Genomic DNA, 18,308 nt, shown 5'->3' on the forward strand with positions numbered 1-18,308 from the left:
GTTAGCAATTCCTCTAACCTGTTTTCAAGGTTCTTAGCTTCCTTGCATTGGGTAAGAACATGCTTCTTTAGCTCAGGAGTTTGTTATTACCCACCTTCTGAAGCTTACTTCTGTCAATTTGTCAAACTCATTCTCCATCCAGTTTTGTTCCCTTTCTGGCAAGGAGCTGTGATCCTTTGGACGAAAACAGGCATTCTGGTTTTTGGAATTTTCAGCCTTTTTGTGCTGGTTTTTCCTCATCTTCATGGATTTATCTACTTTGATCTTTGATGTTGGTGACCTTTGGATGGGGTTTTTGTGTGGATGTCCTTTTTGTTGATGTTGATGCTATTCCTTTCTGTTTGTTAGTTTTCCTTCTAACAGTTAGGCTCCTCTGGTGCAGGTCTGATGGAGTTTGCTGGAGGTCCACTCCAGACCCTGTTTGCCTGGGTATCACCAGCAGAGGCTGCAGAACAGCAAAGATTGCTGCCTGTTCCTTCCTCTGGAAGCTTCATCCCAGAGCGGCACCCGCCAGATGCCAGCCGGAGCTCTCCTGTATGAAGTGTCTGTCGACCCCTGCTGGGAGGTGTCTCCCAGTCAGGAAGCATGTGGGTTTAGGGACCCACTTAAGGAGATCTGTCCCTTAGCTGAGCTTGAGTGCTGTGCTGGGAGATCTGCTGCTCTCTTTAGAGCTGGCAGGCAGGAATGTTTAAGTCTGCTGAAGCTGCACCCACAGCCGCCCCTTTCCCCAGGTGCTCTGTCCCAGGCAGATGGGAGTTCTATCTATGAGCCCCTGACTGGGGCTGCTGCCCTTCTTTCAGAGATGCCCTGCCAAGAGAGGAAGAATCTAGAAGAATCTAGAGAAGAATCTAGGCAGTTTGGCTACCGTGGCTTTGCTGAGGTGTGGTGGGCTCCACCCAGTTCGAACTTCCCAGAGGCTTTGTTTACACTGTGAGGGGAAAACTGCCTACTAAAGCCTCAGTAATGGTGGATGCCCCTCCCCCCACCATGACTGAGCATCCCAGGTCCACTTCAGACTGCCGTGCTGGCAGTTAGAATTTCAAGCCAGTGGATCTTAGCTTGCTGGGCTCCATGGGGGTGGGATCCGCTGAGCAAGACTACTTGGCTCCCTGACTTCAGCCGCCTTTCCAGGGGAATGAACAGTTCTGTCTCGCTGGCATTCCAGGTGTCAACGGGGTATGAAAAAACTCCTGTGGCTAGCTTGGTGTCTGCCCAAATAGCCACCCAGTTTTGTGCTTGAAACCCAGGGCCCTGGTGGTGTAGGCACCTGAGGGAATCTCCTGGTCTGTGGGTTGCAAAGACTGTGGGAAAAGCATAGTATCTGGGCTGGAATGCACCATTCCTCATGGCATAGTCCCTCATGGCTTCCCTTGGCTAGGGGAGGGAGTTCCCCAACCCCTTGCACTTCTAGGGTGAGGCGATGCCCCACCCTGCTTCTGCTCACTCTCCATGGGCTGCACCCACTGTCTAACCAGTCCCAATGAGATGAGCCGGGTACCTCCATTGGAAATGCAGAAATTACCCACCTTCTGTGTTGATTTCACTGGGAGCTGCAGACTGGAGCTGTTCCTATTTGGCCATCTTGCCAACCACTAAAAGTTCTTTTTCTTAATCTTACTGTTTTATCCATTACCTAGTACCTTGAATTCTTTCAGAATGATCTTTTCTTCCTAGGTTTAATTTCTTTAAGGCTCTTCATTTTATTTATTTTATATATTATATTATTCTTCCATTTTTTAAGCAACTAATCAAAAACTTTAAAACAATGTGGAGGCTGAACTGTTTTCAGATTCCTGATGCTGAGAGGTTATAACTGGGCCCTTCTAATCCAGCATATGAGCTGCTGATTTTTATACTGGAGCTTAAGAGGATTTGGTTAAGGGCAATTTGCAATGTTATTAACTATTTGAAAGATCTTCCTTCTGTTTTGGTTTGCAAAATCAAACCAAAAGAAACCAAAAAGCTCTACTTATATTTCATTTAACTGCTATAATTTAAATGGCCAGTTATTGGCTTGGTAGAGGGACAAAACATGTGGAAAGACTTCTAGTCACTTTGTCCTTTACTAACTTTGTCTTTTACTAAGTCCTTCCACAGAAGACTTGAAAAATCTTTGGGACGTTTTTATTTATGAGCAGTAAGCATTTATTATACCATCTAAGGCATCATTTCTTGAGCACTTTCTATGAGGCAAGAACTCTGCTAATTAGCCAGGCATGGTGGCGCATGCCTGTAATCCCAGCTACTCGGGAGGCTGACGCAGAGAACTGTTTGTATCCAAGAGGCAGAGGTTGCAGTGAGCCGAGATCAGGCCATTGCACTTCAGCCTGGGCAACAGGGTGAGACTCAGTCTCAAAAAAAAAAAAAAAAAAAAAAAAAAAGAAAAGAAAGAAAAAAGAACTCTACTAAGTACTTGACATATGTTGTCTAATGTAATCCTCATAAAAAAAACACCATGAGTAGTATTACTATTCCATTTTACAGATAAGAAAACAAAAATACAGGGAAGTTAAGTCTCAAGCTCAAGGTCAATTAGCTATTAAAAACCAAGCTGTGATAGCAAATTCAAGTCTGTTTGACCTCATAATTCATGCTCTTCTATATCCATCAGTAAAACTGTACAAATTAAGGAAGAATGCCTTCCTTAGATGATTTCTCCAAGTTTTACATTAGAAACATACTACTTTCCAAGTCTATGTCAAAATATTGTTGAACTGCTTTTCCATCAATTACATGGTTCCTTACCACCATCAGCTTGATGCTCAAAATTATTTTGTGAGGCTAACCAACATGTAGTCTTTATGAAATTTATTAAATAAGTCTAAAGGAATAAGAATTCCCATGAATATAGTGCACATCCCATATTTCTTCATTTTTGAATCACTAATTTCTATTTCTATGGTTAGTCCTTCTTTGGAAATCATACATTTTACTTGAACACAAAAATTTCCCATGGGTAGAATCCTATTTTATTTTGTCTCCAGAATAACTGATTAACGACAGCTGAACTTTTACCTGATAAGGAAGATTATTTACATTTTAAAATCATAGGACAGAGAGACCCTGGGACCTACAGACACTATCCTAACTTCACATTGATAAAACTCAGTTTATGATGTCATTGCCCATAGGCCCTTCATCATACTGCTATAAGTCATTCAAGCCATTTGCTATTTATGTGGATAAAAAGGACATGGCATTTGATTTTCTCTTGTCCCAACTACTCGGGTAGAAAATGTTCAGGTATAATGTTACAGAAATTAATTTTCCTCAATGCACAATGTGTGCAAATAACATTTATGAGGATAATTTCTAAAATATCTACTGGACATTCATTCCCGTGCTTTTTGTGAGGTCCTGGATTTTCACTAAATCAGAAAAGGTCTGGATTCCTACCTTCAAACTAATACTCTTTGGTGATATTATTGTTAAAAGATATGTTTTCCTCCTATTCTTATAAAATATGACCATTCATGGCCACAAAGGGACTCAGCCAACTGTGTCTACCTTTTGGCATGTTTCTATGCATAGAAATGTGTTATGATGAAACAGCAAGGGCAAGGAGTCCATGTACAGCAAGATGGAAAAGCTGATGGGAAATATTACCATTTTGAAAAGCTGCCAAGCAACTGATCTCATCAAATTTGAGCCTTTGCCTTTGAAGCCTGAGCAATGAGACCCTATATAGTTAAAATGATTTAATGCCAACTTTTTGCTGTTTCTATTTTCATGTTAAAGCTTCTATGTAATAATGACAATAATGAAAACAAACACCCAACATACTGGACACTGAAGCAATTTACAATGTCTTATCACTAAATTCTCACAAAACTCTACAAGGCAGATATTATCATATTCATTTAATAAGAAAACTGAGGCCCAGAGTAACATCCCCAAGGTCACACTGGAATAATTAGATGGCAGACAAAATTACCAAGTATGGCTGATGCTACAGCCAATGCTAGTAACCACTAATCTAGATTGCTTCTGCTATTGGTATCCATATTTACAGAAATTATTCTTGTCTATCTTTTTAGGAAAGTAAACCTATTTTATGCTCTCTGATTTAAAAAGGATATAACACATTGTTGTTCATTTTACATCTCAGTTTAGCAGTCTTTTCCTAAGGCCTGTCAGGTTCATATCTATGATCTATGTAAATACATGCTCATTACAGTGTTAGTAAATCCAAAACAACATACACAAGAACATATAAAATCAGACTTAGTTCTGCTTGCTGGAATCAAATTCTTGAATTTAGAATGAGGGATGTAATTTTTGGAAATTATTTACCTACAATTACAAAAGTATTTTCATCACATTTAGCTAGCATTACCTCTGGTAAAGGTCAAAAAAATATTCATGAGTACTTAATCCTAGCTCTATCACTTACTAGTTAGGTAAGTTATTTAACCTTTAAGTTTTTTAGATTTCTCATCTGTAAAACAAATATTTTATTAGTACATACCTCATAGGGTTGTTGTGAGGATTAAATGGATTAATGCGTTTTAAATGCTTAGAACTGTGTTTGGCATACCTGAACACTCAACAGGTATTACAGTAAGTCTTCACTTAATGTTGTCTCTAGGTTCTTGGAAACTGGGACTTAAAGTGAAACCACAGATTACAAAACCATCTTCTTCCTCATTGTTATAAGAAAATGACATTGAAGGAAATGGCATTGGGATCAGCTGTGCATCATTTTGCTTAAAGTCCCAGTTTCCAAGAACCTGTAGATGATGTTAAATGAGGGCTTATTGTATTTACTTATTTTCTAGAAAGGCCATCTACTGTCAATCTACACCGTACTTGTTTAATTGTTTAGGGTAAATACCTGTACTTCTTTTTACTCATTCTTAACAACTAGAGGGTCCATGGTATAACATAAGAACCTTGGTTAAACAACATACTTTAAGAGCCACTATTAAGATATTTTCAGGCCGGGCGTGGTGGCTCACGCCTGTAATCCCAGCACCTTGGGAGGCTGAGGCGGGCAGATCATGAGGTCAAGAGATCGAGACCATCCTGGCCAACACGGTGAAACCGCGTCTCTACTAAAAATACAAAAATTAGCTGGGCGTGGTGGCGTGTGCCTGTAGTCCCACCTACTTGGGAGGCTGAGGCAGGAGAATCACTTGAACCCGGGAGGTGGAGGTTGCAATGAGCCGAGATCGTGCCACTGCACTCCAGCCTGGTGACACAGCGAGACTCCATCTCAAAAAAAAAAAAAAAAAAAAAAAGAAAAAGAAAAAAAAAGATATTTTCAAATATTTTTCTTTACATCTGTGTTTGTCACTGTGTTTAATAACAGAATGTCTCTATTTTTCTATTATATATCTAAATTTAGAATATGAATGTACAAGGAAAATATAGCAACTACATACACATTCAACTGAAAGCACATATGAAGAACTGTGTCATATCTCTTTCGCTTCTCAAAATCCTACCCATATTCTTATAATCTTAACTCTAAACTCTCTTTGAGTTTGGGAAGTTAATAGGAGAGAAATGGTGGCTAAATTCACATACTTCGAGGTAAGGGTTTTTGTGACCAAGAACAGAAATTGAACACTCTAAGGATAAAAGACTTACACAGTGCATTTTAAGGTATCACACAAGTGCTAAGAGGTTAAATTACCATTATTTCCAGAAAATGTCAAGTATGTAGTTTTTTGTACTTTAGGTTTTTTTAAAACAATATATTTCAGGATTACATACTTTCGTTATCATTATTTTCAAATACAAGATAATATTGTTGTACTTGGGAGTCCAGGTAATAGGACTATTTTGTAGTTTAAATAAATAAGTTGTCATTGATTATTGCTTATGAAGGTTTGAAGTTATTTCTGTTAGGGTTGTTAGGGTCTGGGCTGAGATATTTAGACAAACCTTCAGATTTCAGACACAGGTTTGAAAAGGTACCAGGTATTTGGTGGGATGACTAGCATTTAAAAACCCTGGATGAAATGGCTATTCATCATTTAAAACCCAGCATAAATGTAATGTGTACTTACTTGATTTCCAAGGCAAACTATGAGGCTTTATTTCCTAGGCTACTACAGCACTTGGTGCACACCTTCCAACTTACCTGAAGTGACTGTGATGCATCTATTTACTTGTTTCTTCCCTTTGGGTAATTAGGATTTATGGTTTTATTCATTTCTGTGTCCCAGTGGCTGGCTGACTTTATGTATACAAGTATTAGTTGAATGACTTTACAAATAAATTGTTGGGAAAATTATGGCCACACAGTCCTGTGCCTGACATATAGGTTTTATTATTTAACATTTAATTTTAAAAAGGTAAATACATTAAACTGCTATTTACTTGAAACAATCTTCAGGTTATACTGAGGAATCTCCAGTAAAGTATCTACAAGCATCTACATTAAGGTTATATTTGTTTCAGGTTCAAAAGTTAAAAAAAAAAAAAAAAAAAAAAAACTTTGGAGAATATAAGAGTGACTATAGTCAAATAAATCATATGGAGACTACACTACTGTGCACACACACAACCAAAACAAAGCACCCTACCCAATTGACACTATAGAATGCAAATGCATAAACATGTCTTTCTCTATGAAAGCAAACCCATAAAATTAGAAGAAGTGACTGCTTCACCAGATGCACAGATAGCAATGTAAGATCATAAGAAACATGAAAAAGCAAGGAAATATGACACTTCCAAAGGAACACAACTCTAGCAATACACCCCAAAGGAAAAAAAAAGAAAAAAACTGTATGAAATGCCTGAAAAGCAATTCAAAATAATGATCCTTAAGAAAGGAAACTCAGATAGAAGAGAATACAGACAATTCAACAAAATAAGAAAAGCAATTCATGATCTGAAATGAGAAATTCAACAAAAAATAGATATCATACAAAAGAACCAAACAAAAATCTTAAAACTGAAGAATTCAATGAATGAAATAAAAACATACAACTGAGAACTTCAACAATAGACTAGATCAAGCTGATGGAGGAATTTCTGAATATAAAGACAGGTCTTTTGAAATAATCCAGTCAGAAAAAAAAAGAAAGAAAAAAGAATAAAGAAACCCTATATGACAAATGGGACACCATAAAGTCACCAAACACTTGAATTTAAGTGTTCCAGAAGTAAATTAAATGGGCAAAAGCATAAAAAACCTATTGTAATAGTTAATATTAAGTGTCAATTTGATTGGATTGAAGGATTCAAAGTGTTGTTTCCAGGTATGTCAGTTAGGGTGTTGCCAAAGGAGATTAATATTTGAGTCAGTGAACTGGGAGAAGATGACCCACCCTCAATGTGGGTGGCACCATCCAACTGGCTGTCAGCGTGGCTAGAAAAACCAGGCAGAAGGAGGTGGAATAAGCTGGCTTGCTAAGTCTTTCAGCTTTCATCTTTCTCCCATGCTAGATGCTTCCTGCCCTTGAATCGGACTCCAAGTTCTTCAGCCTTCGGACACAGACTGAAGGTGGCACTGTTGGCTTCTCCACTTTTGAGGCTTTGGGACCTGGACTGAGCCACTACTGTCTTCCTTACTCCTCAGCTTGCAGACAGCCTATTGTGGGAGTTCACCTTGTGATTGTGTGAGTCAATTCTGCTTCACAAACTCTCTTTCATATATACATATATCCTATTAGTTCTGTCCCTCTGGAGAACCCTGACTAATATACTATTTAACAAAATAAGAGTTAAAAAATTCCCAAGTTTTGTAAGTGATATAGTCATACAAACATACAGGAAGCTCAAAGTACCCCAAAAAAGTCTTCTCCAAATCACATTATATTCAAACTGTCAAAAGTCAAAGACACAGAAAAAATTCTAAAAACAATAAGAAAAAAGTGTCAGATCACATAAAAAGAACCTCCATCAGAATAACAGTGGATTTCTCAGCAGAAACCTTACAGACCAAGAAAGAATGGGATGATATACTCAAAGTGCTGAAAGATAATTGTTGGCTAATACTACTACATCCAGCAAAGCCATGATTCAGCAATGAAGGAGAAATAAAGTCTTTCCCAGATAAGCAAAGACTGAGGGAATTCATTACCACTAGACCAGGCCTAAAAGAAATGCTTAAGGGAATCCTACATCTATAAGCAAAAAGACAATAATTCCATCATGGAAGCACACAAAATAATAAAGTCACTGGTAGAGTAGAAACACAAATGAGAAAGATAAATGAATCAAACCTTATCACTACAGAAAACCACCAAACTGCAAAGATAAAACAAAAAGAGAGGAAGAAAGCAACAAAGAATAAGCAAAACAATTGCCTAAATGAAGGAGTAATTCCTCCCCTATCAGTAACAACCCTGAATGTAAATGGTTTAAATTCCCCAATGAAAAGATAAAGACTGGGTGAGTGGATTAAAGAAAACGAAACGAAACAAAACAAAACAAGACCCATCTCTATGCTGCATACAAGAAGCTGACTTCACCTGTAGACACACACCGACTGACAGTAAAAGGATAGAAAAAGGTATTTCATGCAAACAAAAACCAAACCAAGCATCAGTAGGTATACTTAGATAAAATAAACTTTAAGTCAAAAAATGTAAAAAGAGACAAAGAAGGTCATTATATAATGACAAAGGAATCAATTCAGCATATGAATATAATAGATGTAAATATATAGGTACCCAACACAGGAGCACCCAGAAATATAAAGCAAACCTTACTAGAGCTAAAGGGAGAGACAGACCCCTATATAATAATAGCTATGGACTTAACACCCAACTCTCAGCATTAGATAGGTCATCTAGAGAGATAATCAAAACAGAAATGTCAGACTTAAACTGCACTATGGACTAAATGGACCTAACAAACATTTACACAACATTTCATTCAACAGCTGCAGAATATACATTCTTTTCATCAGCACAAATAACATTCTCCAGGATAGACCATATGTTAGGCCACAAGTTTCAACAAATTTCAAAAATTGAAATTCTATCAAGTATCTTTTCAGATCATAATGAAATAAAACTAGAAATCAACAGTGAGAGAAACTTTAAAAACTGTACAATTATATGGAAGTTAAACAATATGCTTCTGAACAACCAATGGGTCAATGAAAAAATTAAAAAGGAAATTTAAAAATTTATTTAAGCAAATTAAAACAGAAATACAATATACAAAAACATATGGGATACAGCAAAAGCAATACTAAGAAAGAAGTTTATAGCAAGAAATGCCTACATCAAAAAAGCAGAAAGATTTCAAATAAACAATCTAACATTGCACTTCAAAAAATTAGGAAAAAAAGAAATTGGAAAAGCAAAAATAAACTCAAAATTAGTGAAAGAAAAGAAATAATAAAGATCAGAGAATAACTAAATGAAAGGGACAAAAAAAGAAAAAAAAACAACCTACAGAAGACAAACAAAATGAGAAGTTGGTCTTCTGAAGGATAAACAAACTATTGGCTAGACTAAGAACAGAGATTACCCAAATAAAGTCAGACATAAAAAGGAAACTTCGCAGCTGATACCACAATAATGGAAAGGAATATAAGAGACTATTCTGAACAACTATAAGCCGACAAATTAGAAAACCTAGAGAAAATGGATAAATTCCTGGACTCATATAATGTATCAAGATTGACTCAAGGAGAAATAAAAAAAAAAACTGAACAGATCACTATCTAGTAATGAGATTGAATCAGTAATAAAAATGATCCCAACACAGAAAAGTCTGGGACCAGATGACTTCATTGTTGGCTTCATTGCTGAATTCTACCAAACTTTTAAAGAATAACTTATACCAATTATTCTCAAACTATCTGAAAAAATAGTACAGGAGGAAATTCTTCCAAACTCACTCTATGAGGCCAGCAGTACGGGTACTACTAAAATCCAACAAGAACAAAACTAAAGAAGAAACTACAGACCAAAAAATATCCCTCATGAACATGGATGCAAAACTTCTCAGAAAATGAAATCTAACAATACATGAAAAACATTGTATACCATTATCAAAAGAGATTTATCCCAGAGATGCAAGGATGGTTCAACATATGCAAATCAATAAGTGTGATACATCAACAGAATGAAGACAAAAACCATATAAACATCTCAATAGATACACAAAAAAAGCCACTTAATAAAATTCAACATCCCTTCATGATAAAAACTCTCAACAAAGTAGGTATAGAAAGCAATACACCTCAACACAATAGAGGCCAGATATGACAAACCCACAGCTAGCATTATATTGAATGGAGAAAAGTGGAAAGCTTTTTCTCTAAAAACTGGAACAAGACAAGGATGAGCATTTTCACAACTCCTATTTAACACACTAGAAGTGCTAGCCAGAGAAATTAGATAAGATAAAGAAATAAAGGGCATTCAAATTGAAAACGAGAAAGTCAAATTGTTCCTGTTTGCAGACAACATGTTCTTATATATAGAAAAACCTAAAGACTCCACAACAAAACTCTTAGAACTGATTAACAACTTCAGAAGTTGCGGTATACAAAATCAACATACAAAAATCAGTAGTGTTTCTACATGCCAATAACAAACTATCTGAAAAAAATCAAGAATGCAATCCCCTTTATAATAGCTACAAAAATACTAAGAAAGAAAGTTAACCAAGGAAGTGAAAGATCTCTACAATGAAAACTACAAAACACTGAGGAAAGAAACTGAAGAGAACACAAAAAATGGAAAGATATCACATTTTCATAGATAAGAAAAATTAATATTGTCAAAATGACTATACTACCCAAAGCAATCTACAGATTCAGTGGAATCCCTGTCAAAATACCCACGACATGCTTCACAAAAATAGAAAAAAAAAATCCAAAATTTGTATGGAACCATAAAATACCCCAAATAGCCAAAGCATTTGTGAACCAAAAGAACAAAGCTGAAGGCATCACACTGACTGACTTCAAATTATACTACAAAACTGTAATAACCAAATCAGCATTGTACTGGTATAAAAACAGACACATAGCCCAATTATTTGATTGGAGAATTATTTGAATGGGGAATTCAGAAATAAGTCAAGTGATTTTTGACAAAGGCAACAAGAATACACACTGGGGAAAGGATAGCCTCTTCAATAAATAGGGCTGGGAAAACTGGATATCCATACTCAGAAAAATGAAACTAGAACCCTATCTCTCACCATGTACAAAATCAACTCAAAATGGATTAAACGCTTAAATATAAGACCCCAAACCATAAAACTACTAGAAGAAAACACAGGGGAAATACTTCAGGACATTGGACTAGGCAAATATTTTTATGGCTAAGGCTTACAAGCAACAAAAGAAAAAAACACACAGACGGGATTATATCAAACTAAAAATCTTATGTAGAGCAAAGGAAACAATTCATCTGACAGGGAACTGATATCCAGAATATGCAAGGAACTCAAACCATTCAACAGCAATAAAAGAAATATTTTTATTTAAAAATGGGCAAATGATCTGAATAGACATTTCATGAAAGCAGACACACAAATGACCAAGTGGTATATAAAAATGCTTAATGTCATTTATCATTAGGGAAATGCAAACTAAAACCACAAAGAGATATCATCTCACCCCAGTTAGAATGGTTATTATCAAAAAGACAAAAATTAAGAAATGCTGGCAATGATTTGGAGAAAAAGGAGCTCTTATACAATATTGATGAGAATGTAAATTGGTACCATCACTATAGTAATTAGTATGGAGAGTCTTTAAAAAACTAAAAACAGGACTACCATAGGATTCAGCATTCACATTACTGGGTATATGTCCAAAGGAAAGGAAATCAGTATGTCAAAGAGATATCTGTACTCCTATGTTTATTGCAGCATTATTCACAGTAGATAAGATATGAAAATTAACCTATATGTCTATCAACAGATTAATGGATAAAGAAAACATGATATATATATATATGAATATTATTCAGCTCTAAAAAAGAATGAAATCTTGTCATTTGCTGCGACATGAATGAACCTGGAAGACATTATATTAAGTAAAATACGTCAGGCCCAGAAAGATAAATACTGCATGTTTGCATTCACAAGTGGGAACTAAAAACTTTGAGCTCATAGAGAGTAGAACTGTGGTTACTGGAGACTGAGAAAGGGAGGGGTGAGTGAGAGAGGGATTTTGAAGAGACTGGTTAATGGATATAAAATTACAGCTACATGAGAGAAGTAAGTTCTGGTATTCTATAGTGCTATAGGATGGCTATAGTTAACAATAATTTATTACATAATTTCTAATAGCTAGAAGAGAAGATTTCGAATGTTCCCAGAACAAAGAAGTGATAAATGTTTAAAGTGAAGAATATGCTAATTACTCTGATTCAATCATTACCCACTGTATACATGTATTAAAATATCACTCTGTATCCCATAAATATGTACAATTATTATGTGTCAATTTTTAAAAGTTGAAAGCAATACTGAAGGAAACAAATAACTCTGCTTACTTCTCTCTTTTAAGTAGTATATATTTCTTTTCTCCTAAGTTGTTTACAAAAAGATATCAAGTATTTATAGGCTATCTAAATTTTCTAATATTTAAAAAGTATTCTAGTTTATTCAGGGGACATTTGTGGCACATGATGGCATTAGGTGCTTTAAACTGTAGTCTGAAGGGACAACCAATTTATAGCCATTCAAGTAAGAACTTAGTAAACATTTTTTAAAATAAAGTCATCAGTAATCAATCACTTTCATTTGGTGACTATAATTTCTCTTAAATTAAACACTAATTACTTACTTCAACATAAGTAGAAAATAGCCAGATAATACTGGGACACAAACAAAGAAGAGTTGAAATACATTACTGCCTATCCAGTAATAGGCAGTCAATTAGTATGTGTGGAATGAATGAATAAGAATAAAAATTTCATATTATTTCATGGGGCAAAGGTAGGGATAGTAAAGATTACAGGCCTCTATACTCTATATTATAGGTTTACAATATAGTAGAGGAGAAAAGTAAAGGTTCAAATATCTTCAATACTTAGCAGTTTAATTGCCACTAGAGTAGTATAGTTGAGGAGTTTATGTTAAAATATATTATTTATTCTTATGATTAAAAAGCACATGTACAGAGAATAACACAAAGTAAGATAAGTATGGCTTCTACTATTTAGGATCATTTTGGGGAAAATTTTTCTTTCATACTTATTACCAAATTGCTGAAAGGAAATAAGACATGTATATGAAGACATGTGATGACTGCTCTTTTGAGACCAAAGGAGGGAGGTATATGGCCATGACAGACAAGTGAGGGGTATGAATAGAAAGGAAGAGCTAAAAACAACTTTGCTTCTGCTCAGCTCCCATTGATCAAGTTTGAACTAATTAGCAAGGATGCTGTCCTTCCTCAAAGTATAAGCTCCTCACTAAAAATGATTAATTTGAAAAGTGGAAAGGGAGGAGCAGAGACTTTCAACTAAATCCATTCATTCTTGCAAAAGAACCACAAGCTTTACTACTTTAAGCAACTGTATCTGCAAATCTTTCAGATATACTATAACAATTTTAAGTATTTGTGACTGGGTTACTTTTTTGGTCAAGAATCAAAGATTAAAACAATCCTGTGCCCATCATAACTCTAGGTCCATTTTTGCCTTGAATACAGTATGTTCAATCCATTCTATTTAAAATCCACTTCCACTCTAATGTCAAATAAATTTTACAGATTGTTTAAAAAATACAAAAACTGAGGTGAGAATTTCCCTAGAAAATTATATTTCTTAAAATCCCTGAGGAAATGGAGATAATTTTATTTTAAATAAGTCATGTTAACAGTAAGTATTCATTTAAAAAACAGAAAAGAAAAAAAAAAAACAGTTGAATTTTTCCAAACTGGCAACATCTAACACACAAGAAGTACATGTGATGCTAAAAAGATTTTTATAAATCATTATGAACTAAAATGTTATCTACTGTTCTTTCTTATCTTTTGAAAATCTAGAATAATGTTTAATATCATGTCTCATATCATGTAGAAATTCCACTTAGAAGCACATGAGAGAGACAGATCAATTATAAAGATTCAAAAGCTCCTAAGTAACTTTCACAACCCGAAAACTTATTAAAGGAAATTGAGATTCCGATGCCAGAAATATATTCTTACATAAACATAAAAGAAGAACTCTTACCATAAGTTGGGGTGCTTTCTCGTCTTCCTTGACTACTTGATCTTCCTTTTTCATATTCATAGCAATATAAGACAGTATCTTCTTCGACAATATTAAATCTCTTTCGATATTCCTGATCCAGAAATGAATTTGGTGATTCAGATCCCTTATGCACTGGCTTGCCCACCATATGTCCTCTGAGGTCTTCACAAGGAAGGTTTCCTTTTTCATCCCTAAAGAAAGGTTAGAGTCAAGGAGAAGGATGTAGAAACATGTTAGGGTAGTAAATGGCCGAGGGTCTAAAATACTAATAATTTATTCCCACACAATATATCTCCTGACCTTTCCAAACTTTCTTTGAGATTTATAGGGCAATTTGTAATTATTCTTATTTTGCTGAAAACAAAATGGTGAGTCTCAGAAAGGCTAAACAACTTGCCTCAATGTTACACAGCTAATAACTGACAGAATTTGAAATAGGCCATGAAACATTTTACTGTTGCCCAAGTCCATTTTTCACCGTACCATGTCATACATAAATTGCTTTTAGAGTTCAAGAGAGTAGGTATAATGCTAGTAAAGTTAACTTAAGTATATAGCTTTCTTCTGCCAGTTTATCTTTGCATATGAATTGCTTTTAGCATTTAAGACAGTAGGTATAATGGTAATAATGTTAACTTAAGTATAATGCTTTCTTCTGCCAGTTTACCTTAGCACATAAATTGTTTTTAGTGTTCAAGACAGTAGGTATAATGGTAGTAATGTTAACTAAAGTATAATGTTTTCTTCTGCCAGTTTACCTAATTGATTCTCGGTAAAAATTTGCACTGCTTAAAAATAAAGATGTGTTTAAGAACTATCATAAGGAGCACTGTAGCCTTAGGAACCAAATTAGCATGATATAAACTTGTATTATAAGAAATTCACATAACATGTAATTAATTTTAAATAAACCTTAATAAAAAGTATTATTCTCAGTATTCAAACTCTACAGATCTCATTTAAGAGTAAAAAGACATATTCCTAGAACTCATTCTAAATGAATATATCAAAATTTCATTATACATCAATGTTTCTTGAGGAGAGAAGGTAAAATAATTTGATAAAATGCGGAGTTTAAGAATGGAATTTACGGTGATGGCAAGTTGATTTTTTTTCTTCTATAGGATTCTAGAGAAAAACATCTCTAATAATTTATGAGCTCCCTAAAACCTATTACTCACACAGTGTAATAGGTAAATTAAACCCCAAAACTATTTTGATAGAAATAGTTCATTTGCTATTTGTTAAATTGAATCTTGTTTATTTTATGAAATGTTTCACTGAGTACCTATGAACTTTTTGTCAGAAAAGCTTGTCTTCTAGAACATGACTATGAATGTAAATGCAATGTTTCCCCCCTTGTGGACCATTAGTTAAATTTCTTCCCTTTTCTTAATTGTTTCTGGTTACCCTAAACAGTGCCATGAATAAATGCTGTCAAACAAGAAAAAAATTTAATTTTATGTTAAGTGATAAGACTAAAATCTTAAATTCATAGAATAAACTAAATTATAACAAGACAGATAAAAAGAACAATTTTTAAATTAATTCCTATTATACCCTTTAAAAGGGTGATGAGCTTATAAAAGTAATGTGAATTCTAAAATATGAGCCCCAGTCTGGCAAAAGCCTGTATTTCTGCTTCTGTGTGTAAATGTTTAGATTAGGTTTGTCCAAATGTAGAAAACTATATTCCCAGTATTTGAAATATGTAGAAAGTAGCAAACAACATTCTCCAGACTGACAATCAGTGAGTTTTCTTATCTGTTTAACCCATCACAAGGTGTTGTTGCCATTTACATTACCATTTACTCTTTTATTTTCTAAAATAAAAGTATTGCTTATTACCAAAATAGAACTATATAAATAGTTCTTAGGCAACATGAAGGAAATAAATATAAAATCCAGGCAGAATTTTATTTCGGCTTGCTGAAAACTTCTCCTGAACAAATTGCCTGGTTAGTCCACTATCAAAAAGAAATTGACGCTGCAACTAGCTTGGAAGCAGCCCTAACGAATTTGTGGCACTGGAGTAAGGTTATGCCTATCTGTAAATGAACAGACCTCGCGCTATGAGGCTTGTGACATGAATGTTAATGCAGCTGAAATCAGAGGGTGATTTAGCCCTATTAATACACCATGCTATATTTATATGGAAACATCTTGTGGCAGGAAATTGAAAGGGATGGTATTTCCTACTGTATAATAACATGAGGGAGGGACCTTATATCAACAGGGTAGATTTTTAAAACAAATCTATATAGAATGCAGTAAAATACTGTTGAATTGAGAAAAGTACCAAGCAAAACCAAACTTTTCAGTAGAATGAGTAGATACATGTATTGTGTATGTAAATGTGCGTGTGTGTGTGTGTGTGTGTGTGTGTTAATGTACATATTCATGTCATGAGTCCCTGGAGAATTCAATGTGTTAATTCATTCTGATGTAAAGAGTTTTTACACCTTTCTTAATGTTGTACGTTTATGCACATAAGCAATAAATCTGTGCCTTTGCTCTAGAAAGGATTTAAGGAAGAATTAAAAGAGCATTGCTTTGCTGAACTAACTTTATATTTAATGGCACACAGTAGAGTTAATAAGAGAAATTAGTGCTTAAATGTCATAGTTGCTCAAATACCTATAAATTCTTCATTTTCATCATAGAAAAAGAAATTTGGTTAAGTATAGAAATGTACTATATATAATTATAATGAAACTGTGTATAGTCATAAGACATATAATAAAATGCCAGCCAAATTTCACTCATTTCACATACGAGTGTTTTATCTTTTAGAGAGAAAGGCACTTTTGCAATAACTTTTTTTCTGGAATAAATGTGTTCAAAAAATTGTAACCACATGAAAAATATTCTGTCTAACTTGAAAACTAGTCCTATCATTTTTCAACTCTGTTTTCTTTTTGAGACGAGAGAGGTTTTATTATTTGCAATCCAAATCAAACATATATGTTCACATACCACCAAAATGCCTATCCTTTATAAACAAAGTTTTTTAATATGGGGGAAAACGTTCAGAAGAATTAAACTAGGTTCGCAACATTCATCTTCAAAATGAGAAAATGGGGAAAAAATTGCCAAGGCTGTATCTATAAAAATAATCACAAATGCAAAAAGTTTTGACTGTCAACTTAACATCAAGCCAGAAAATGCAGACACTTATGTAAGGCTGTGGTTCAAAGGGGCTTTGATGCATGGATTGTTCTGACTCCTATATTGAAAGATTTTATAACTGGTTAAGTAACAATTTGACTCAAAATGTATTTAGAATATTCTGTTAAATTATACACTGACCAACTAAGAATCACTTATGGCGATACAGTAAACACTATGAATTTTACAGAAAAGTATGGAGCTTTCAAGCAATACTGACAAAGCAAGGGTCACTATGTTGATATTTCAATTTCACATTCTCTAATATTTTAAAAGGGCATTTTCAGGCTTTTTATTGGCTTCAATATAGAGCCTTTATAATATGTCCATCACACTCAGAAGACAGAACTGGATCATTTTACTCTTTTGTCCTCTTAAGTGTATTTTAAATATTTTTTGTAGAGGAGACACTTTCTTTGTAACAAGCTCCTCACCACCGAAGAGGAAAGAACATTTTAAAACTACAGAGATTTGATAAAAATAATCTTTTGATGTTTATCTGTATATGTAGACCTCTGAAGAATGAGGCCTTTTAAATAATTATTTGCACTGAAATAAAAATCTTTCCAATTAAAATGTAAACAAATCATAAAAAGTCACTTCCTGTTTGGAACACACATACTTTCACTGCTCCTCATGCAAGAGTATGTGGAAAATCTGACACTGTCTTAATAGAATTAAAATGCAACTTGCATTTTACTAGGATACTGGATGGATTTGTATATTTGCTTGTAAATTGAACAAAAGATTGTAAATTATATATTAGATTTATGAAATGTCAGCTTAGTAAACTATATCTTATAAGTCATGTTCCAATGGCTATATTTAATTCTCAAAGAACTAAAATATATATAAAACTGACTATAGTTATATTACTAGATGACAACATGGTATTTGCAGATAAACCATATTGCCATGCAGCATTTAGATCATATAATGTCAGTAAACCATCATGTCTAATAGAATATAGATTTCTGAAACACTAAGTGTACTAAAGAATAATGG

At 34.4% G+C, this 18,308-nt stretch overlaps 1 protein-coding gene across 12 annotated transcripts in view; it reads right to left on the reverse strand.

Annotated features, from left to right (window-relative positions):
* The window catches only part of CNKSR2 (connector enhancer of kinase suppressor of Ras 2), a 290,055-nt gene that overhangs the window by 107,349 nt on the left and 164,398 nt on the right, over window positions 1-18,308 (reverse strand). For all 12 annotated transcript variants that reach the window (XM_073013842.1, XM_037986403.2, XM_073013844.1 and 9 more), the window contains one exon: window positions 14,115-14,326. In XM_073013842.1, the coding sequence (XP_072869943.1) occupies window positions 14,115-14,326 (212 nt within the window). The remainder of the gene's footprint in view (window positions 1-14,114; window positions 14,327-18,308) is intronic.

The sequence above is a fragment of the Chlorocebus sabaeus genome, chromosome X (genome assembly GCF_047675955.1).
Source record: "Chlorocebus sabaeus isolate Y175 chromosome X, mChlSab1.0.hap1, whole genome shotgun sequence".
Taxonomy (NCBI): domain Eukaryota; kingdom Metazoa; phylum Chordata; class Mammalia; order Primates; family Cercopithecidae; genus Chlorocebus; species Chlorocebus sabaeus.